This window comes from Triticum aestivum, chromosome 5B, assembly GCF_018294505.1.
Source record: "Triticum aestivum cultivar Chinese Spring chromosome 5B, IWGSC CS RefSeq v2.1, whole genome shotgun sequence".
NCBI classification, from domain to species: Eukaryota; Viridiplantae; Streptophyta; class Magnoliopsida; order Poales; family Poaceae; genus Triticum; species Triticum aestivum.
The window spans coordinates 406,499,333-406,523,437 of record NC_057807.1 but is presented as its reverse complement, the minus strand read 5'-3'; the positions used below and the strand labels follow the sequence as shown (position 1 = coordinate 406,523,437).

Below are 24,105 nucleotides of genomic sequence, written 5' to 3'. Positions count from 1 at the left end.
GGCGGCAGCGGTGAGGTCGAGGGCAGCGACGGTGAGGTCGAGAGTAGCGGCGGGCGGCGGTTGAGGGCGGGCAGCGGCGGTGAGGGCAGGCTCGGGCGGCGGAGACAGAGGAGTAGGGGAAAGGGAGTGAATGGAGGAATTAGCCAAATTTTGAGCCAGGGCGGGTGGTTAATTCAGAAGTAGCAGTAGCGCGTTCCAGAAAGCGCGCTACTGCTACGTTAGCTACAGCGCGTTCTGGTATACACGCTACTGCTACTCCTTTCTCTTTTTCCCTTTTTCATTTATTTTTCTTCACATTTTTTCCTTTCACCTTATTCTATTTCTTTCATTTTCAATTACCTTTCTATTTGCTTTCCATTTATTTTTATCCTTTAGCAGTAGCGTGTTTAGAAGAAAACGCGTTGCTACAAAGTAAGTAGCAGTAGCGTGGTTCTATATGGATTGCTACTACTATGTGTAGCCTATCGGCTAAGCCGTCGGAATTATAGTGGTAGCGCTTGTTTCCGGACATGTGCTACTGCTAACTTTTGAGCTATAGCGCGCTTTGCGTGAGCGCGCTACTACAAATTAGCAGTAGCGCCCTATTTTAACCAGCGCTACTGCTATACCTCTGTGTATAGGCTTTTCCCTAGTAGTGCATCTTCATCCTATGCCTCCCACGAATTGATAAACCTTAGGTCATCCACTTGAGGGAAATTTGCTATTGTCCTACAAACCTCTGCACTTGGAGGCCCAACAACGTTTACAAGAAGAAGATTATGTAGTATACATCAAGAGGCTTCGACACGCCCCTACCTGGCGCGCCAAATGTTGGATTCCGGGCTCCATAGACCCAAGAAAGGTTCGAATTCAGGGGTGTGTGCGAAGAACTCAACCTCTCAAGCCGATCGATCCGCTGCTCTCATGACCTGGCTCGATGAACACGACAGAGAAAGACACAACAGTTTACCCAGGTTCGGGCCACCTTGCGGTGTAATACCCTACTCCTGCTTTGTGGTGGATTAGCCTCGCTAGGGGCTAAGGATGAACTAGTACAAGTGGAAGAACAGTCTCAGGAGGTGTGCTCTTGTGATGAGCTCTTGGTGGTTTGATGAGCTGATCACTTGATGAGTCGATCCATCTCTACGGTGATGGCTAGGCTATATATATAGTGGCCTTGGTCCTCTTCCACCAAAACTTAGGCGGGAAGGGATCCCACAACAACCAAATTTGAAAGGGGACAAGAAGTACATCTAATCCTAACGAAAGGTGGTCTTCGTCTGCAAAGCCTCTGAGCGTGACGTCGTGGTGGGCTCGGTGATGACATCCATCCTGCCGTTCTGGTAGTTTTGGTCTCGTTGCATGCAAATGGCAACCTTGACTCATTCCTTGGGACTCCACACCTGCGCTTGCCTCCTTTGCACCAAAGAGGAAACTTGCTGCTCTACGCCTGCTGGCGTGCACTTGGCCTTGGTCGTCATGGCTGATGTCATGTCAGCCTCGTGAGGCTGGGTCTTGCATAGAAATCTCCGCTCCGCTCAGGAGACCGCTCCCTCGAGAGGTCTTGAAGTCGCCCGCTGAGGGAGTCCTGAAATCTTTTTACAATGATAAGATTTGTCACTCGAACATGACATTCTTCGAGCATTGAGACTTTATTAAGCGAGCGCCTTCTACTACCTGATCCAAGTAGTGCTCGGATGGATCTTGGCCTCCCGCCAGATTCTGGGTCGCGATGATGGTGGCCTCCATATCTGTCCAATATGCTTTAACGCGGGCAAGGGCCATCCGTGCACCCTCTATGCACGCCGACCTCTTCATGGCGTCAATCCACGATACGGCACCAAGGAATTGTTGCACTAAACCAAAATAACTGTCCGGCTTGGGCCCCTTTGGCCATAGATGGTCTATCACAGACTGCATTGCAAGTTCGGATAGCCTGTGGAGCTCGGCCACAGCAGCCATTCTCTCACTCAAAGGCAATGTGCGCGTTGGAGCGCTGAATTGCGACCAGAACAACCTTTCCACTTCATTATCTTTTTGATCCTCAAAAAACTTGGCCGCATCAGCCGTACTCTTCGCCAAATCCGCATACGTGTCTGCCGGACTCCAGCATCGATCCAGAGGAGCGTACTTCGGATCTAAAAACTTCAGCCGCAACAAGTAGGGGTTTCCAGCCGCGATCTCTCCGGCCTGTCAAAGCTCCTCCCGCGTGTCCCTAATTTTGGATTGGCCGCATCAAGTGCCTTCCTCATGTCAGCCGAAATAGCCTTATTTTCTTTTTCAAGAAGCTCATACTGATCGGCAGCATTTTTCAGCTCTACAGCCATCTCAGCTACTCTGTCTTTGCTTCGGCAACGAGCAGTCTGTTCGGCTCTCAATTCTTCGGCCGCCTTTAGGGCAGCCGCATCACTGGCCAGGGCAAGGTCAGCCCTCAAGGCCACCACGGCAGCAGCTCCATCTGCAGTCCAAACATATAACATTAGCATTATGCTCCTATTAGTTTTTCCTACAAAAAATAATAAGGAAAGCAGAGCACATACCCTGTGACTCGTCCAGCCGCTTGTTCACCAGTGTGATATCGGCATCAATAGCTCCAATTTGCTTCCTTAGTTCGGCAACCTCAACGGAGCGGCCGGCTGCCGGATCCTTTGATACCTGCACATAAATACAGCGCGATCATTATTTACACAATATGATCCTCCGTTTGCCGCCTAGGGCAGACAACCAGAGTCTTAGGGGCTACTATCCATATGGAGCACACCTAGCACGTGCGTCACAACTAAAACATATGTATTTTTCCTTACATACCTCTAAGCCTCTGAGCAGGCTCGTAAAAGCTTCATTCAACCCGTTTGTGGCGGATGAAACCTTCTTGAGCACCGTGCTCATTAATGAACAGTGCTCCTCCGAAAGATCAGCTCACTCCAGAGGGCCCGTCAGTGTGTCTGGCCGGACGCCAAATTGTGCCGGACCCTTCTTATCGCCCCCCGTATGAGCCGAACGCTCCAGGCTCAGGGCGGCCGAAGTACTAACTTCTGGCTTTGGCAGATCTGGACTCCTCCGTGACGACACCTCGGGGTCGCCCGTCTCATGAGGTGGATAGGTTGGTGGGGTCTCACTCTCCATCATCTCCGGAAGGAGATCCCCCGAAGACGAACTCTGTCGAGAAGAGCTGCTAGCCGGACTTCAAAAATAGATCTTGGTTATTATTCTCGGAGAAGGAGGTAGTACCTTCGTATTTATGATTAACTTACAACTCGGTTGAGGGCTGGCCCGTTGGCAGGCATGGCGCGGTGAGGACGCCCTTCGGGGCAGGGCCCCCTGGTGAAGCTTTCTTCCCTTGTTTGGGCACCTCCATCTCCAAGTCTTCGGAGGCAGCCCTTTTCTTCCCGCGAGGGGAGGAAGCCTTAGATTCCCCTTCCCGGCTATCCTCCTTTGGGGAGGTAGCAATTCCCCCGGTTTGGATGTGCAATGTGTGAAGTTCTGCTTCTCTGTTCTTCCCTTCGCCTTCCCTCGAAGACATTTTGCTTAATACACGATCAAGCATCTTGGCTATGGCAGGACTAGGCAAGCCTTCGGGAAGTGGCACTGGACACCTGATTCTCTCCGCCTTGCTGCGCCATTCCTGGCCGCGGAGGATTTTCAAAATAATATTATGATAAATATAAACGAAGTGTTCGGTTTCTGGGTTACTTACTTGGGTATCTGGGCGATTGCAACTCATGCCCGCATCCTCGGTGGTGTCCGGACACTTTGCTTGTGGTCCGAAGAATAACTTACACATCCCTTCGAGCGTCAGGCCGAAGAAGTGTAGAATAGTCCGTGGACCTTCCGGATTGAACTCCCACATCCGGAGAGGCCGGCATTTGCACGGCAACATCCGTCGGATTAGCATTACCTGAATTATGCTGGCCAGGCTAATGTCCCCCTCAAGAAGCTCCCTGATACGGCTCTGTAGTGTTGGTACATCATTAGCAGGCCCCCAATCCCGTCCTATATTGGTCCATGACGCCAATTGAGGAGGAGGACCTGAACGGAAGTCGGGGGCAGCCACCCAGTTTGTGCCTCTGGGAGCCGTGACGTAAAACCACCTCCGCTGCCATAAATCGGACACCTTTGGGAAGGAGCCCTCTGGCCATGGAGCGTCAACGTTCCTGCTTATCATTGCACCTTTACACTCCGCGTGTCGCCCCTCAATCATCTTCGGCTTCACATTAAAGGTCTTGAGCCATAAGCCAAAGTGTGGAGAGACATGAAGAAAAGCTTCGCACACAACGATGAACGACGAAATATGGAGGATAGCGTCCGGAGCTAGATCGTGAAAATCTAACCCGTAATAAAACATGAGCCCTCTCACAAAGGGATCAAGGGTGAAGCCCAAGCTGCGGAGGAAGTGAGAAACAAATACTACGCTCTCGTTGGACTCGGGAGTAGGGATGACCTGCCCTGGAGCAGGAAGCCTGTGCTTGATGTCGGCGGTCAGATAACCGACCTCCCTAAGCTTCGCAATGTCCTCCTCTATGACCGAGGAGGCCACCCACCAGCCTTGGTTGGATCCGGACATGATGCAGGATCCGGGGTGCTTGGGTTTGGGTTTTGAGTGTTAGAACTCGAGATGCGAAAGGGCGCAAGGGTGGTGGAAAAGAGGGATAGGCCTTGGCCCCTTTATAAAGGGGGAGAATATCAAGCGTCCTCAGCGTGACCGTTCGGAACTTGCCTAAAAACACGGAGTCCTACCAACAGGCGTCATGGGGCTGCACGCTCCCATATTGATGGGAAATCCCGCGATAAGAGGAGCACGATCTCTGCTTGGACAGGATGTGCCAATAAAACCGCCTCGCAACGCGTATCAAGGCAGGCCAAGAAAAACCGGTTCGTATTGGATCAGACCACGGCGTAAGAGCACACCGTACAAAAATTGCCAGCAGATCAGATTTATGAAGTGCTATGCTCTCTATGAAGGTATGCGGAAACTATTTCGCGAAGCCAGATACAATCATCGACCTACTTTGGAGTATTCGGAGATGGAACTCGCCTTGCAACGGCGAAGACAAACTGCGCGCCAGACTCATCGTCATTGAAGCCTGGTTCAGGGGCTACTGAGGGAGTCCTGGATTAGGGGGTATCCAGACAGCCGGACTATATACTTTGGCCGGACTGTTGGACCGTGAAGATACAAGACTCAAGACTTCGTCTCGTGTCCGGACGGGACTCTCCTTTGCGTGGAAGACAAGCTTAGCGATTCGGATATTATATTTCCTTCCTTGTAACCGACTCCATGTAAACCCTAGCTCTCTCCGGTGTCTATATAAACCAGAGAGTTTAGTCCGTATGAGGACGATCACAACATTCATAATCATCATAGGCTAGCTTCTAGGGTTTAGCCTCTACGATCTCGAGGTAGATCAACTCTTGTAACACCCATATCATCAATATCAATCAAGCAGGAAGTAGGGTTTTACCTCCATCGAGAGGGCCCGAACCTGGGTAAACATTGTGTCCCTTGCCTCCTGTTACCATTAGCCTTAGACGCACAGATCGGGACCCCCTACCCGAGATCCGCCGGTTTTGACACCGACACCCGCCTCGCGAGGCTTAGCCCGTCGCAAGGGTCTTATCTTGTTGTAGTTGAAGCTAGGCCGTACTAGGTCGTCGATGAAGCCACGTCGTGGGCCGCAGGCAGGCATGTATGGGTACCCTGGTTCCCAGAATGCCGACAGAGTTCTTTATGACTAATGTTGAATCCATGGATTATACGCACTCTCACCCTTCCATCTTTGGTAGCCCCTCTAGTACCGCAGACTTTCGCCGGTGCATTAAACCCTCCTTATACCTTTCCTCAAAACAACGACGATACCTACGTATTATCACATTTCCATAGCCATTTCGAGATATATTTCCATGCAAGTTTCACCATTCCATTTTATTATGGCACATACCATCATTGTCATATTACTTTGCATGATCATGTAGTTGGCATAGTATTTGTGGCTTGGCCACTGTTCATAAGTTTTTATACATGTCATGCTAGATCATTGCATATCTCTGTACACCACCGGAGGCATTCATATAGTAATATTTTTGTTCTAGTATCAAGTTGTAATTATTGAGTTGTAAATAAATAAAGTGTGATGATCATCATTATTAGAGCATTGTCCCATGTGAGAAATATATAAAAATAAAAATAAAATGAAATAAGAGGCCAAATGAGCCCAAGAAAAAAAAGGCCAAAGTGCCCAACAAAAAGAAAACAAGAAAAATAAAAAAAATAAGAGAAAAAGAGAGAAGAGACAATGTTACTATCATTTTTCACACTTGTGCTTTAAAGTAACACCATGTTCTTCATGATAGAGAGTTTTCTATTTTGTCACTTTTATATATTACTAGTGGAAAATTTTCATTATAAAACTTGGCTTGTATATTTCAATGATGGGATTCCTCAAATGCTCGGGAACTTCATGAGCAAGCAAGTTGGATGTATACCGACTTATGTTTATATTTTTTAATGTCATAACATTTTTAAATGAGTGAATTTAATAAAATATAATGTGCATTTTCTGAATGGTATGAAACACTTTTTTGAACATAACGAACATTTTCTAAGCCTAATGTACATTTTCTAAAACGCGTGAACAATTTTTAAGTTGTAAATGTCACAAAATTGTGTTGAATGCTCTCAATTTTTTGGTAACATTTTTACAATTCATAGTTTTAATTTTTCTAAGAGAATTTAAGTTTTGCAATATTGTATTTAAATATTTTTGAATATACGGATTACAAAAAATAAAGTAACAAAAGGAACGAATGAAAAATTAGAGTGACAAATTAACTTACCTACACGAAGTTACTTGGGCAGCCCTATAATAGCAACGGAAAAGTGCCCTTATTTGCCGTCTCAATAGAAATGGGGCATACCCCCTGCCTGATTTGCCGCCTCAGCCGCGGATGTGGCACATTATGATCCATCTCCTCGGCCTTGAGTTGGGCCTCCTGAATGTGACGCCTCCTCCTCACAAGATGTTGAGAGGCGAGCCTCCGAATGTGTCGTCCGGAGACATTGAGAGGTGAGTCTACGTCTCGCTTTATGTGAAACAGAAGAACACATTTTTTTGAGACAAAACAGAAGAACAAATCACCTGCAGGGGAGCCGGTAGTGGGTTGGCCCAGTAATCATGTGGTTTTATCACGCTGATGTTGTGCACATATATTAGAAAATAATAATTTAGTTACTTATTTCAAATTGTTTATTGCACATTAAAAAAATGTCCATTTAGTGTAAATAATCTTCGCCCAAATTTTAGAAATGTTTTGTTTCATTCAAAAAACAATATGTGACATTTAAAAAATGTTCACACCTTTCAAAAATGTACGTGACATTTTTGAAATATCTTAGAAAATGTAAAATATATATTTGTGTGATAAAAATTAAATGCTTTCCACCTTTCAAAAAATGCATGTTACATTTAGAAAATGTCCATGAGTTGCAAACAAATGTTTTCTTACATTATTAAAATATTTATTCAATGTAAAAATGTGTGCCTGCTTTAAAAGATGTTTCATATCATAAAATTGTTTCAGTGTGTATGTTAAATATTCTTCACACGTATAAAAAATGTATTCAAACCTATTATTTAAAATAATATTGATGTATTAAAAAAGGTTTAATGTTTATAACATATGTTTTAGATGTATACGGAAATGTACAATGTTTATGAAACAATAGATATCAAAACACATATTTGAAAAATATTAGAGTATTTCGAAGATATTAACGTTTATAAAAATATTCCTGATATGTACGGAAGTGTCGCAATATGTTGAGAAAGAAGAAAAGGAAGAATAAAGAAATATAAAGGGAATAGAATACAATGAAAAAGCGGATAAAACATTAATTAAATACGCATGCATGCTATTTCTTTTGCGAAAGAACGCATGCATAATTTTAATATTGGGCCTGCTCAAAAGCACCGCCCTACAGGCGAGACGTATTACATCTTGGGGGACATATAGCTCCCGCGGACTTTTCTCAACAAAAAAAAGCTCCCGCGGACGTTGAGCGCTACCGTTGGGTAACGGGTCGTAAGTGTTATGCCTGTAAAAAAAAAGTAACGGCTGGTAAATCGTAACAGCCGATTGAGGTAGACGACACCCGAATGGAGTCGGAGGACGCTTTCAGCGCAGCTACATGCATCTTCCAGTTGCGGCCGTCCGTCCTCCACCTCACACGTGCTGCCGATAATGGAGGATCGGCCCACAGTCCCGGGGCCGCTCGCTCTTGGTGGTGGCCTGGCCTCCCCCGATCCAACCCATTCGGCCCCATCCTTGTCACGCCACTGAATGCATGGTGCCTACCTGTATGTACGTATTTGGCTGCTGCTTTCAACGGTGAGCTCCCCTCTCCTCCTCTCCACAGCAAACTCTCGAATTTACCTTTTGAATTAAAGCGAGGAAATCACCAAAAATAAAACGACGACACAAGCGTAGGACACAAAGCCGGCCAGTTCTGCATCGCTTCCGGTTTGGTACTTGGGTTGTTAGGATCAGTAATAAGGCCGCCATTAGATGCCTCATGTGGCAAACAAAAGAGCACGAGGACTGTTCACCCAGAGGCCAGAGGGGAGCTCAGAGCGATCAATGCTCGTGCTTGCCAATCCCGCACACACCTTATTGCCGCTTCTTTCAGCACGCAACTGTTTCCTGCCATTGATCGAAGTGGCAAGCATGCCCTGTGCCGTGAACAGTTGGTTTCAGAAACGGCAATCTGTACATTCTGACGGATGCAGGATGGCTTCATTACAACTTGTGCTAGTAGTATTGCTAGCTAGCTAGGGGATGTAGTAAGTATAGCAGTACGTTCTGATGGTGATGGATGGCTTCATTACAACTGTACTGTTTCCTAGCTAGCTAGGCTAGGGGCTGCAAGTAATAAGTAAACTTATATACCATGGATGGCTCTGTGGCCTATGCCATGTTTATCAGGTTACAGTCATAGGTACCCGACCTGTGTAAGCTGTGGAGAACCGGATTACTAAGAGGCTGAAAGGAAAAAAAAATACCTACAAGCCGTGGATTACATGGTGTGGAGGGTGAAGAAAAAGAAGAGAACAAAATCAGAGACGGTTTATGTTTTGTACTCCAAGCAGGGGAAGAGCAAAAACGAAGCCTCCCTGTGGATCCTCCTGTTGTCTACCAGCATGATCTTGTCCAGCTTCGCCTTGCACCACTGCAGCTGGTCGCCGGTGATCCTCGGCATCCTCAGCACCCGCGCCACCAGCCGCATGTCCACCTGCGAGAAGAAGAGGTTCTGGTCCGACCGGTCCTCCTTGGGCTTCTTGAACTTCTTCACGATGCAGTTCCCCGTCCTCAGCAGATCCTTCAGCCTCTTCTCTTTCTGCATCACCACAGTAGGTGGAAGCACTTGTAAGGTACTGTAGCAAATCATCTCCTTGCCGGGTGTGTAGTACTGTGTAAAGTAAAGCTTACCTTCTGTAACGTGGCGTGGATGGCCTTCACAAGAGCCTCGTCCCTGGGGTCCTGGAGCTCGCCGTGGGCGGTCGACAAGCCCTTCAGCACCGATGTCTGCGGCTCTTTGTCGGCCTTGATGAACTCCCACAGGATGTGCATCGACTCCTCCATGACGACCTCCAGCTCCTCGCTCGTTATCACGTAGTTCCCCTTGCGCTGGTCCTCCATTCTGTCCTTCAGGCTGTCCTCTGCAATCCAAACTTCAGATTAGAGCTCTACATTTCAAGCTAAATTCATCACTAGACATCGCACCATTGGCTTCTAAAATTTCAGAATCCTCACCTCTTATCACAGGCACTTGCAAGAAGTTGCGAAAGGGGCATCGTTCCTTGACGTAGTCTGGCAGCCGAGGGCCCTTGAACGGCTCGTCCTCCACAAACCTCTGCACCATCACCTGAAACTGCTGGAACTCTCCGGCCACCTGGTTGTAGTGGTGGCTGTGGTAAGGGTCGGATTCCGGCAGGTCACAGGCTTGCTCGTACTGCCACCGGAGGAACTCCCAGGACAGGCACATCTGCCCAACGTAGACCGTCTCCAGGTCGCACCGGAGATCCTTGAGGAGCCGGTCCGATGGGTCCTCTGGTGATCTCCACCGAGCCGATCGGAAATTGTGCGACAGGATGGATAGCGCCGTTGGCGACAAGGCCTTCAGAGAGTTCGCCGACTGTTGGGGCCCTCTGAGCTGGAGAAAATCTGCAGTGACATTGAGTACATCAGCACGTTAACTAAAGGAACTAAAGAAAGAAAAGTAAGAAATCCATTTCACAGAGCATGCTGAGCTGGACGAAATATTATGTTGCCAGTATAAAGCAAGAACGAGCTTCATCTGTCCTTGAACTGCTTTAAAAAGCTAGTAGATGCAATGCTTCATAGACACAAAAGTTGTAGACGACGTGAACAGCATTTCTGCAGTCCTTTCTTTAACTAGTATCCTATAAAGGAATGGACTACGGAGTTCTGCATTCTTCCCAGAGTTGAACAACCAATTGAAGAACATCTCTCTTTGCCCATGCAATCTCTTCGGGTAATAAGGGTAAGTACTGAATCTGGGTCATTAAGTGTGGAGATCAGTTTTCTCCTAATAGATCACCATAGCTTTTACCGGTAGTACTTTACCTGCTTTTACCAGTCACCATAGCTTTCAAGAGAAGATAGGTTTTTCGGATTATGGGTTGTGTGATCCCAATCAGTTATTTCCCCTGCATTCTCTATTAAATATTAAGTTGAATTCTCACATACTCTAAAGAAAAGTTTACATTTGAACCTAGATTGAAATAAACAAAATAGTTTCATATCTAAATATTATTATTGAATTAGTGACTTCTAGTTAGAGACCCCTTTTGCCCATCAACTTCGGTGAATTTTAGTTAGAATATTTTGGTGCCAGTTTAAAATTCTAAGCATGTTAAGACTCTGAGCGTTTCCTCATTAGAAGGAAGTTGGGCACAAAATATTCATCATTATAATCCCCAATATTTAAGCATTATCTACAGAATAATACTCCCTCCGTCCGGAAATACTTGTCGGAGAAATGCATAAAAATGAATGTATCTAGAACTAAAATACATCTAGATACATCCATTCCTCCGACGAGTATTTCTGGACGGAGGGAGTACTAGATATCTGCGATTATGATGAGCCAATTGAATACTAGATCATGGAGCATAAAGTACCATCGTTTCAGAGAAAGGTGGGCGTGCAACCTAATTTTTCCTATTAGAAGACATGTAGAGTTATATTTAGGTAATAAAAAGGAAAAGTGGAATAAAAAAGAAGTGGTAGTGAACTGGTAATGTGTAGTTAGGCATACCTATGGCATACATCTTCTGAAAGCACAGAATGTCAAACTTCCTCATCCTCTCCCTGTAACTCTTGAAGAACTTGTTCAGCTCATCCATCGGGTCCTCGCGCAGGAACTTGGCGTCGATCCTCCATGGTTTGAGGTCCTCCATCGGTGCCTTTGGTGACTCCGACTCCTCCAGGATCGTTGGCAGCCCGGCTGACCGCACCTTCTTCAGCTCTAGCTTCAGCTGCTCGATCAGGTCTTGGTGCTCCCACAGTGACTCCAATTCGTCCTCTTCTTCCTCTGTCAAGTCCTTCCACTTGCCTTCCTTATCCTCCTCCTCGTCGAGCGACTTGGCCTTCTCGGTAACTGAAAAGTGGACATGTCGAGGGGCTTTGGCTGGATGATCATCTGCACTAGCATGCTTATCCTCTGTTGGCTCTGAACTTTTCTCGGTGTGAGGGATTACTCCATACTGATGATCATCTGTACTGAATTCCTGCTCTGAATGCTCTGGGGTGGTACGATCGTCAGATACTGCTGCATATGACCGATCATTCGTTTGGGCAATTGCTTTGTGATCATCGGAGCTGAGTTCATCTGAATGAGCATTTCTGCTGACGAATTCTTTCTCTGAAGGCTCAGGGCTTCCCATGAAATCATAAGCAACCTCACCTTCTTCCTCTTCTTCTGTACCAGCAATTTCTTTCCAAACATCAGATATAAGTTCATGTGAGTGACCTTCTACCAAAACAAATTTCTGCTCCGGATGCTCTGGGCTTCTCTTGTCATCAGTGTCTGCCTGACCATTCGTACTGGCTGCTTCTTCTCTGTCAAGGGAAACAAGTTCAGGTGGATGACCACTCGTACCAACAAGTTCCCTGTCTGATGGCTGTGGGCTCCTCTCGGTATCACCAACTGCTTGATGAGACGAAACAACCAATTCTCTGTCAGTGGTTACCTCTGGACTGCTCTTGGCATCAGAAATGGCTTCGTATGAATGATCGTTTATGGTGATAATTTCCTTCTCCGAATGCTCCACGCTGTCCTCGCCGGCGAATTCGGTGTCATACACCGGCGCCGCGATCATCTTCTTCATGCTGCTCGAGGAGCGCTCGTCGTCGTCGCTCATGTCGATGCTGCTCCCCTCCCCTTGGATGATCTTCGCCTCGGCCTCTTGGGCTTCTCGGGGTGTTCCCGCCTCGTCGTCCTCTCTGTACTCGGCTTCCGGCGAATGGGTCCGTGACCACATGTCCTCGGGGTACTTGACGCTGTCCGGCGAGGCCTGGGCGACTGAGCCCGGCGACACCGTGGTTGCCGACGAGTCCTGGAAAGACAGCTGCAGCAAGTCGGCTTCCTCCAGGGATTCCATGGCCTTGAGCACCTTCGCCTTGTAGCTCCGCAGGCTGGCGGCGTCGTGCACCCCCGCCGAGAAGTCTTTCTCCGAGTGGAACCAGTCGCTGTCGGAGTCGACGACGAGCTCCTTCACCGAGTACCCGTCGTCGCTGGCGCTGGAGTCTGAGTCAGAGTCGCCGAAGCCGGAGAACTCGGAGGCGAAGCTCGTCCTCCCGCTCGCGGCGCTGCCCTTGGACACGGAGCTCGCCGGCTTTCGCCTGGACGGCGCCCTCTTCGTCGGCGACGCCACTCTGTCGAACGCGACGGGCTTGTCCGCCGGCCGGAGGTCTTTCGCCGTGACGAAGCCGCCGCGGCGGGAGGACACGTCGACCACTCTCCGTTCCTCAGGCTGCGCCGGCGGCTGCAGCGGCGGTGGCGGCACGAAGGACTCCTGGACGCGCACCGTCATGGTCGCCGGCTCCCTGACGAACCCACGGAAGTCCCGCTCCGTTAGGAATCGGTAGTTGTGCGTGGCTGGAACGATCTTCGGCTCTGCGTGCACAGCCTCCGCGCTCTGCTCATCGTCGTCTTCTTCTTTTTCCACTAGTACCTCTGCTTCCTCTGCTTCGTGCTCGCGCTCCTGCGTGGCCACCGGAGCGAATGGAATCGGCGATTGAATTTCCTGTTCGTGCTCCTCCTCCTCCTTCTGGACTGGCACTGCTGTCGAAACCACCGGGGCCTCCCGCGGAATTTCAGGCATCTGATTCCGAAAGCTGAAGCTGAGGCTGGACGGAGAGGCCGGAGCCGGCGGCGGCGAGGCCGGGGCGACCGGCTCGGGCGGCGCGTCGTCGAAAGCGCGTTCATACGCGGCCATGCCCTCCACGAAATCCTCCTCGCTGGCGTGCACGAAGCTGAAGCTGCGCATCATCTGGAGAACCCTGTCGTCGTGCGCGTCCGGCTCCCCGTCCCTCTCGTCGCCGGGGAAGCCCCCGCGGCGCGGCCTCTTCTCTGTCTCCTTATCCCCGCCCCTGATGACAACAAAAACAAGGAGACCCACCAATCAGTCGTGCCACCAACAGCAGCGCGCGGCGAGTGATCGGGAATTCAGAAACCCCAAACCCACGGGAGATGGAATTCAGTCTTACCCTGGGGAGGAGGAGGAAGACGACATGTAGGCGGAGGCGACATGGATGGCGGCGACGAGCGCGACGGTGAGGAGCCAGAAGAGGAGCGGCGTGGAGGCGGAGGAGAGGCCCACGACGGAGTGGATGAACCCGCCCGAGCCACCGCCACCACCAGCCGCCGCCGCGGCGGCGCCGGCTCCTTCCCCGACGACATCCATGGCCCACGACGACGCTGCTGCAACCTTACTAACCCGCCTTCCAAGCCAACATAGCCACTCTCGTATCTGCCGCGCCTACCAGCACTGCCGATCCTGCCGTCCTATGCACGCCGTGGTCGTCGCGGCGGGCGGGAGGGGAGGGCGAGGAAAACAACGCGGCAGCGTCCTATGTATGGTAAGCTATGCTATGTAGCGATCGAGCAGTGGAGGCGAGGGAGACGAGGCACGGGGAAAGACGGAACGGAAAGAAAGCCCCCGCCCCCAGCGATACGGACGCGGCAGCTGCGATTCGACTGCGACCGCGACCGCGACGCTGCCTTCCCAGGGAAGACCCGCTACAGGCACGAACGAACGAACGGGTCCGGTCGGACCGCGTCGCGCCCAGCAAAAGCTAGCGCGACGTGACGCCCGCGCCACGGTCGGCCGGCAGCCGGCGCTGGGGTTCTACTTCTACCGCCGGTGGACGGCGGCGGGGTTTGGGATTTGTGGCGGGTGGGCCGTCCGCCTCGCGTGCGACCGGCCGTCGCCAGGTAGGGGTTAGGTTAATGTGGAGGCTGACTCGGCCGGAACGGCAACAGAGCCCGCCGCGTGCCGCCCTTGCACCCGGACCCTTCACCTGCACTTTATTTCCCGAAGATCCTTTCCATTCGTGCTGTTATTTCGCAGGATCCTTTCCGCTCCTGATGTGTTTTCCTTCCTTGCGCGACACGGATGCCTTCGCACGGGGACGGGGGAGAGGAAGCGGACCGGGCACCAGATGTTTCACGGGTGAGGTCCGAGGCGCGTGTCTTGTTGCAGATTCGGCAGCCATTGATTGGATGGATACCTGATCTCTTTTTTTGGATCGTCTTAATGCCGGGGTCCAAAGCCGCGTGCCAACATATGGCAGCCATTGATTATATCGTTCCGGTGTTGGTTAGTACTCTCTCCGTTTTTATTTAGTCCACATATTAGCTTTACTCAAAGTCAAGCTTTGTAAATTTTCATCTCAAAAAATAAAGCTTTGTAAATTTTGATTGGATGGATATAAACAAAAATGTTAACATATACAATAACAAATCAGTATCATTGGATTTATCATTGAATATACTTTTACATCATATAAATTTGTTATCGTAAATGTTTGTATTGTTTTTTATAAACTTGGTCAAACTTTATGAAGTTTGACTTCAGTTAACTCTAATATGCAGAGAGGAAGTATCTTTGTTTGCGGCATGGAGTAAACTAGGGAGAGACTAATACGGTAGGGATGTAAGATAATGCTTTCCGAGAGTGGCGTTCTGACACGTGGGAGCGCGCACTCCTGATTTTAAAAATGTGTTTTAAACATATTTTTAAATGTCAAAAAATTTTAAAACAAACTTGGCGCGTACATCTCGATATTGCACATGCTCGCAAAGTCGTTTCGCGGAAAACCGACAACTTATGTGTCGTGTGTGAAAAAGACAAAATCCGGTGTTAAAAATGATTTTCACAAGACATCCTTTTCTCCTTTTACATAAGTCACGAAAAATGTCGGTTTTCTCCGAATTTTTTGTTTGGAATTTTTTTCACACATTGAAATATTTTTTCCGTGTGCAGGAGCGCGCGCTCCCGGGAGCATAAATGGATTTCCGTTTCCTACATCCTTTATCATATTTTTTTGTTATCGGACTCGGAGCGAAGCGAATAATGACAGAATGCTGATTGGAATATGGATTTTATCTGGTTATAGATTTGGGGTGAAAACGCCGCGGACTTGGATCGAAAACGGATAAAATATACCGGGTTATACCTGCAATGACACATGATTTATTTCTAGTACTAGCATGCAGATAATATGAACATATCTATTTTTTATCCAACCACATAACACTAGAGAGTGGCCAAGTCCTTTGGAGTCAATAACACACACACTAGTAACTTTAACATGCTCCCTTTTACCCCCTAATCTAACATGAAAGGTAAGAAGATAATAGTTAATCCGACCACTACTTAATCAATGATTCATATCTATTATGTACTCTTACCTTTTATATGGGCAGGTGGGGTGGGGTGGAGGGGGTAAGAAACCATGCTAAAATTTGCCCACACCAATAGGTAATAATTTATATGTGGTGATTCCATTTGTAGTATTTAAGCTTGTCAAGGGATAAATTATCGCATAATCCTATTTGATAACCTCGCATCTTCCTAAAAAAATTGATAACCTCGGATATTTCACATCCGCCATATATTACTGATACCATATCCGCCGGATATCCGGTTGATCAAAATTCGTAACCGCATTCATATCTGGCGGATTCGTTTAAGTGCACACCATATCCTTAAAAACGGATGTGGATATGGATTCGGAGCGGAAATTATCTGTACCATTTACATTTCTACAAATGCCAATAGGCAGCAGCAACACCAACGACCGGCGATCGAACACGCCGAACCAATAGAGAGGGCAGGAGGAGGTCCAACCAGTCACACACGTGAACTGCCTAGAGTTCACTTCCATGACACTTCCAAACAAAACTTCATTTTTGTTGAGTTTATTAGATGAGCTTTATCACTTCCTGCAAAAAAAGAAAAAGATGATTCTTTATCTCCTTTTTATTTTGAATGTATTTAAAGAAAATATGCGCTAGAGGCAATAATAAAGTTGTTATTTTATATTTTCTTATTCATGATAAATGTTTATTATTCATGCTAGAATTGTATTAACCGGAAACTTGATACATGTGTGAATACATAGACAAAACTATGTGTCCCTAGTATGCCTCTACTAGACTAGCTCGTTGATCAAAGATGGTTAAGTTTCTTAGCCATGGACATGATTTGTCATTTGATAACGGGATCACATCATTAGTAGAATGATGTGATGGACAAGACCCATCGTTAGCTTAGCATAATGATCGTTCAGTTTTATTGCTACTGCTTTCTTCATGTCAAATATATATTCCTCCGACTAAGAGACTATGCAACTCCCGGACACCGGAGGAATGCCTTGTGTGCTATCAAACGTCACAACGTAACTGGGTGATTAAAGATGCTCTACAGGTATCTCCGAAGGTGTTTGTTGGGTTGGCATAGATCGAGATTAGGATTTGTCACTCTGAGTACCAAAGAGGTATCTCTGGGCCCTCTCGGTAATGCACATCATATGAAGCCTTGCAAGCAATGTAACTAATGAGTTAGTTGCGGGATGATGCACTACGGAACGAGTAAAGAGACTTGTCGGTAACGAGATTGAACTAGGTATAAAGATACCGATGATCAAATCTCGGGCAAGTAACATACCGATGACAAAGGGAATAACTATATTGACATTGCGGTTTGACCGATAAATATCTTCTAGAATATGTGGGAACCAATATGAGCATCCAGGTTCCGCTATTGGTTATTGACCGGAGATGTGTCTCGGTCATATTCTACATAGTTCTCGAACCCGTAGGGTCCGCATGCTTAACATTCGATGATGATAGGTATTATATGAGTTATGTGTTTTGGTGACCTAAGGTTGTTCGGAGCCCCGGATGAAATCACGGACATGACAAGGAGTCTTGAAATGGTCGAGAGGTAAATATTGATATATTGGAAGGTTACCTTCGGACACTGGAATGGTTTTGGAAAGGTTCGGGTATTTTGGAGTACCGGGAGGTTACTGGAACCTCTCGGGGAATTGTTGGGCCAACATGGGCCATAGGAGAGAGGGGAGGCAGCCCACAAGGGGTGGCCGCGCCCCCCTCCCATGGGGAGTCCTAAATGGACTAGGGGAGGGGGTGCGCCCCCTTTCCTTCTCCTCTTCCTTCTCCCTTCCTCTTTTCCCCCTCCGGTTGAAGGAAAAAAGGGGGGCAAATCCTACTAGGAGTGGAGTCCTAGTAGGTCTCCCCCTCCCTTGGCGCGCCCCTTGTGGCCAACCTCCTCCCCTCCTACTTTATATACGGGGGCGGGGGGCACCCCAAAGGACATCAATTGTTTAGCCGTGTGCAGTGCTGCCCTCCACCGTTTACTCACTATCGCAGGATGTTGCTAATGCGACACTACGATCAGAGACCCTTCGAGAAACTGTGTGCGATGCAATCATCGCAAACGGTGGTGTCAGAGAACCGTCTAAAATGTGCAAAATGTTTGCGATGATGGATGCATCAAACACGGTTCAGATTTTAGTTGTGTGTGCGATGCAGGGCATACGATTCAGTTTAATTAACTGTTTGCGATGAGGAGGAACAAAAGAAACGGGAATCCAGATGAAGGCGTGTGCGATACACAACATACGGTTCACTCGGATGAACTGTTTGTGATTAGGCAACACAAAAGAAACAGTCAGCCAGATCAAGGTGTGTGTGCGATATACAGCATACGGTTCACTCGGATGAACTGTTTGCGTTGAGACAAGAGAACATAAACGGTTCAATATAACAAGATGTGTGTGATACGTGGCAAACAGGTCTGTAATCAGAAATGTGTGCGAAGGCCGATAATAACATATATGTTTGCTTCTAATAAGACGTATGTGATATGCTCTGTCTACACAACATGTATTGGCCATCGAGGGACGGGCGGTCATTCGGATACGCCGTAAGGATGCAAAGAGGCATCCTATATCAGCAAGGACTAGCTGTTCCACCAGTAGCTCATCTAAGAGAACTCTCAAGTTAAGTGTGCTCAGGCTGGAGCAGCCATCAGATGGGTGACTGGATGAAAAGTTGTGTTGATGTTAAATTAACTGATAGGATGGGTCATATCGGTCAAATGACTGAAATGACCCATTCCCTCAGCTAATTTAACCTCGAGGTCCTTGTTTTTTATTTTTATTTTATTTTTTAACATATGTTAAAGAAGGTCTACCGCATTACTTTTTGACAATGTGTATACGTGGCATACAGTTGATCCGTCCGACCTGTTTGTGATGGAATAAGCCGTGTGTGTTGTGAGAAAACGCTTGCTAGTGTACAACCATTTGCGATTGATGAATTCATCACCGAAGGGTTCCCTAGTGTGGTCCGTGTTCATCTCATCATCATCTACTTCTTGTGCTACCTTGATATTCCTTTATATTGTAAGTTTCCATTAATTGATGGCATTCTATGAACATGCCACTGTTTCCCGCCATTTCCTCACCTGTTTCCCGCCACCCAGCGATATTGCACATAAACCTAGGCGCGGCACGACGCACGGAGGCAACAAGCGCAGCATGTAGCACATCCACCTTTTCCAAGCATGCCAACGCACCAAAGCGTCGCCTCTGCCATCAACCTCGTCGACGAGGAAAACCAGAAGGCACCACGGCCCGTCGAGGCTGCGACGCTCCCCGACAACACGATGGACGACGCCGTGATGCGCGTCATTGGCAGGGTTGAGCAGACCTTAGGCGCATGGCGCTTCAGCGCCGCGGATCAAGATAGGCATGTCAGCGCCGAGAGGCTGCAGCTCGCCGCACAACGTGATCGATGGCGCGCCGCAGATGTCAACGTGCTGGTCGATAGGCTCGACCGCCTCCTTGGCCCAGGTGTCCACCTGGGCGCAGTAGAGGAACATGGCAGTCGCATCCTCGAGGTGGTGATCTCCGATGAAATAGCCAACTTAGAGCTCGAGATCGCGCTCCAGATGCACCGCGAGCGTGTCGACCGCTTGGACGAATGCCTGCACGAGTTCAGGTAGAGCCAAAAGCTACCGTAGGCAAGGGCTGCTGGTCATGGTCTCATGGACGCGTTTTATTTTGTTGAGTTTTTTCGACGTGGATAGCTATGTATTCACAGCAATCATACTATTGCTCTGTTTATTGCTCTGTTCAACGTGTGTACTCTGTTTTTCATTCTTATATGTTTTGTTTCAGTGTGTGTTTATACGCTTTTCATTATGTATATGAGGATGATAACAGTTAGATTCAAATCAGTATACAAAAACAGATAGAAAATGAAATTCATAATATATATAATATTAATTGTTCATTAGTTCATCACAGAATATATATAATATCATCACATATACGTGATGATACTTAACTACTAGGTACAATGCATAAAATTGAAAACGAACAATACTAAAACTAATAATCCCTCCTGAGGCCAGTATTCCGGCAGTCCCTCTCCAGCATCTCCCTGGTGCGCGGCGTCTTCCCAGAGCGGAGGCAGCATCTCCCTGGTGCACGCTTAACGTTCGATGACGATATGTATTATACGAGTTGTGTGTTTTGGTGATCGAAGGTTGTTTGGAGTCCTGGATAGGATCACGGACATGACGAGGAGTCTCGAAATGGTCGAGCGGTAAAGATTGATATATTGGAAGGTTATATTCGGACACCGGACTAGTTCCGGAGTGTTTCGGGTATTTTTCAGGGTACCGAGGGTTACCGGAACCCCCCAGGAGAAGTAATGGGCCTCATGGGCCATGGGGGAGAGGAGGAGACAGGCCACAGGAGGTGGAGCCCCACCATGGGGAGTCCGGATTGGACTAGGGGAGGGGGCGCGACCCCCTTTCCTTCTCCCTCTCTCTCCCTTCTCCCTTTTTCCCCTCCGAAAAGGAAGGGGGGGGGGTCTGAATTGGATTGGGAGTCCTAGTAGGACTCCCCCCTTGGGGGCGTGCCCTGGCCGGCCCTCTCCCCTCTCCCTCCTTTATATACGGGGGCATGGGGCACCCCCAAGCACATCAATTGTCTTAGCCGTGTGCGGTGCCCCCTCCACCGTTTACTCCTCGGGTCATATTGTCGTAGTGCTTAGGCGAAGCCATGCGCGGATCACATCACCATCTCCGTCATCACGCCGTTGTGCTGACGGAAATCATCTCCTTCGTACCTCTACTAGATCAAGAGTTCGAGGGACGTCATCGAGCTGAACGTGTGCAGAACTCTGAGGTGCCGTACGTTCGGTACTTGATCGGTTGATTCGAGAAGACATTCGACTACATTAACCGCATTAAGTTAACGCTTCCGCTTTCAGTCTATGAGGGTACGTGGACACACTCTCCCCCTCGTTGCTATGCATCTTCTAGATAAATCTTGCATGAGTGTAATTTTTTTTTGGAAATTGCATTCTATGCTTTCCAACACTTCACATATTAATTAATTTAATTTATTAGGTATCTCTGTGAAGCAAATGTGCATTACATTCTCCCATTGCTCTTTATGTTTGTATATATCATGTCAGTTTGATAATTCGTGTACATGTCTTAATTCAATGATACACATATGTTTCAATACCAGTGCAATAGCACATGCAGGACATAAAAAATTAATAGTTGTTTTTGCCAAAGTCCGGCTTTGAGACTACCGACAGTAAGATTAACATAGATGATAACATTACAAATATCTAGACAAAGTAGATAATATGACAATTAATTAATTTAAAATAGGCATGTGGTAGCACAACTAGTTACTCATAATATGAGTAACATCACACATATCAAAACAAGATGAGTACATCTCTTCCTCCTCTCCTCCTGGAGCGACCGCTGGCGTTAGTCTTTTGGCTTGGGCAGCAGAATGAGCCTCTCCTCCTCGAGCGACCGCTGGCGTTGCACGCCGCGCATGGCGTTCTTGGCGAACCTCGACACGAGGAACGCTGTCGTGATCTGGCTCGACGACGACGCAGACGCCATCTCGGCGGCGTACATCTCTTCCTCCTCTCGCCTCCGTTGCTCTGCCGCCTTCCGCTTCTCGTACCTCCTCCACGCGGCCTGGATGAAGCACGACGCCCAGGTGCGCCACTGCTGCGAGTAGAACCTGAAGGTCTGCTGCAATTGCTTGCTGTGCAGGCGCCGGAACTGCCCCGCGACGAACTTAAGCTCATCGGCGTGCAACGCGAAGCCCTCCACCTCGGAGAGCGCCTTGACACTACGAGTGGACAGCGGCAGGTTCGCCGCAGCCTTTGGGTCCAGCGCCCATGTGAGGAGCTCCTCGCCGCAGAAGTCCCCTTCCTTGAGGAGCCCCTTGTTGAAGAACCCCGTGCGGCCCCCGTCGGTGGTGGAGCTCTCGAGCCGGCCTCTGATGATGAAGAGCATCTCGTCGACGGGCTCCCCTTCCCGCACCACGTAGGTGGTCTCCGTGCACAGGCTGGGCTTGAGCCTCTCGCAGATGGCGTCGAGGAGGCGCTCGTCCATGTTGGCGAAGAGCGGCACGCGACGGACGAGGCGGAGGCAGAGGTGGCGCTTGACGTCCCGCCGGATGTCCTTGGGGAGGCAGCTCACGAGGCCGTCCTCGTCCACGCCCCGCGTCTCCAGCCACTTGTACTGGTTGTGTCGCCACACACGCTCCCGGAGGTCATCGGGGAGGTGGCGGTGGCGCATCCACTCCTCCGAGTCCCGCCGCTTGAGCCGCATCTCCTCCATACGCAGAGTCATGGACTGGAGGTACGTCTGCATGTTGCCGATGAGCAGCGCCATGAGGATGAGGCCGAAGACGGCGAGGATGATGGCGAAAAGGGCCTCCCCCTTGTAGTGCGTGGTCTCCAGCCCCTGGGCGCCGCTGCTGAGGTTCTGGAGACCCCACCACAGGCAGTAGAGAATCTTCGGGACGAGATCATTAGTGTGGGTGACCCCTGAGGTCATGGCGGAGGTATAGATGCCGTAGCTGAAACCCGTGCCGTTGTTGTCCACAGGCGCGCACTCCTGCGCGAGCACCTGCCGGATCATGGTCCGCCACTTCATGAAGTCGTCCTCATCGCCCTCTTGTTTCCCTCCGCAGTACATGTATATCCTGCACTGGTGGAACTTGAGCCCCGCGCACTTCTCGCGCCAGCAGTCGTCGAGGCGCTCGACGGCGAGGAGGTACCAGAAGGAACCCACCATGTGGGAGCATAGCATGTAGAGGAGGAGGTAGAAGGCGGCGCCGGCGAAGGCAGTCTCTGCTAAGACGCCGGTGGTGCGCCTGAGCTCGGCGGTGATAGGGTAGAAGCGGAGGAGGCGGGGCAAGTACTGGGTGAGCACGTTGAAGAAGAGCGCCGTCTTGATGGGAAGCAGGTCCGCGTTCTTGGGCTTCATGAAGAACTTGTACATCTGGATTTGTGGCAGGGGGAGCACAGAGAGGAGGTCGACGATGAAAAAGCGGCGGAGGTAGCGGCGCGCTATGTCACCATGGTCGACGACGAGCTCCCCGCGGCCGAACACCCGCGACGACGGCGCGATGAAGGCGGTGTGGAACTGCAGCACGATCCGCGCCAGGTAGAAGAAGTCGATGGCGGTGCGCACAGCGGTGGCAGCGACGGCCAGCTCACGTTTGAAGCCGATGCATGTGTTGCTCTGGGTCACGTTGACGGAAGGGAGGTAGAAGAAGAGCGGGTCGGTGGCGACGGAGATGATGCAGGAGAAGACGAAGAGGCGGTTCATGCGCATCAGGAACGGGTCCTGCGGGTCGTAGATCTTGAGGGAGATGCTCTTAAGGTCCTCCTGGAAGACACGGCGCCCGATGTTCTTGAGCCGCTCCGACTGGCTCATCACGCCGGCAGCCGCCATGCGGATGGACCGGGACCGGATCTTGGGGGCGCGGGAGAAGTAGCTGTCCATCTGGTGGCCGCTGCCGGGGCCGTCCATGGTGGCGATCCTCCAACCTCACGAACTTGTCCTTGCGTCGACCGTCGTCTTCAGTGAAAGGGGACCTATGGCCGCCGCCGCAGCCGGAGAACATGGCCTTCCTCCATCGGAGCTAGGGCGGAGGCGGCTGCATGCTGCGGTATCATCCTCATTCTTGCCACTCGATCACCACGCGGTGCATGCAGGAGACAACATGCCGGCGGCGATTAACTGCAACGGATATCGGCCGACGACGAAGACGATGGACGCGGCGGAGAACCAGCAGCCGATCGACAAGCAGAATCGGCTTTTGCGACCGGGAAAACGTGACGACTATCGAAGCCAATGATTTGTTGGTTCGTCCCCTTCCACCCTCCGTTTCCGTTTATCCTCTCTTCGTGGTTGCATGTATTGCCCTGCTTCATGCATGGACGGGAGAGGGACGAGGGCGCGGCCTACACGTGGAGTATTTCCACTGGTGCATGCTCCATGTTCATGCATGCGCACGCGAGAGAAAACGAGAGTTGTCGGCCGGATTATATACTCGGCGAGTCTGCGTCATCTCTCTTCACGTCTTAGAGCATCTCTAACCCTTCCGAGGCGTTAAAAAACGCCCCAGTGTATCTCAAAACGCCGAATTCCGCCGAATCGACCCGTTTTTCGACAG

The 24,105-nt window shown here is 49.4% G+C and overlaps 2 protein-coding genes across 2 annotated transcripts; both read right to left on the bottom strand.

The window, feature by feature from the left end:
* Positions 1–8,836: 8,836 nt before the first annotated feature.
* LOC123112124 (protein piccolo) lies at positions 8,837–14,555 on the bottom strand. Its single transcript, XM_044533046.1, has 5 exons — positions 13,768–14,555; positions 11,315–13,650; positions 9,787–10,197; positions 9,463–9,692; positions 8,837–9,370 (listed from the first exon to the last, which is right to left on the bottom strand). The coding sequence occupies exons 1-5, from the start codon at positions 13,962–13,964 to the stop codon at positions 9,101–9,103; spliced, it is 3,444 nt and encodes a 1,147-aa protein (XP_044388981.1). The 5' UTR covers positions 13,965–14,555; the 3' UTR covers positions 8,837–9,100.
* Positions 14,556–21,205: 6,650 nt separating this feature from the next.
* LOC123112125 (probable cyclic nucleotide-gated ion channel 5) lies at positions 21,206–23,294 on the bottom strand (the record flags this gene model as incomplete). Its single annotated transcript, XM_044533047.1, is given in 1 exon segment — positions 21,206–23,294. A coding segment is annotated over 1 exon segment (1,905 nt), but the record flags the coding sequence as incomplete, so codon positions are not given.
* Between the last annotated feature and the right edge of the window lie 811 nt (positions 23,295–24,105).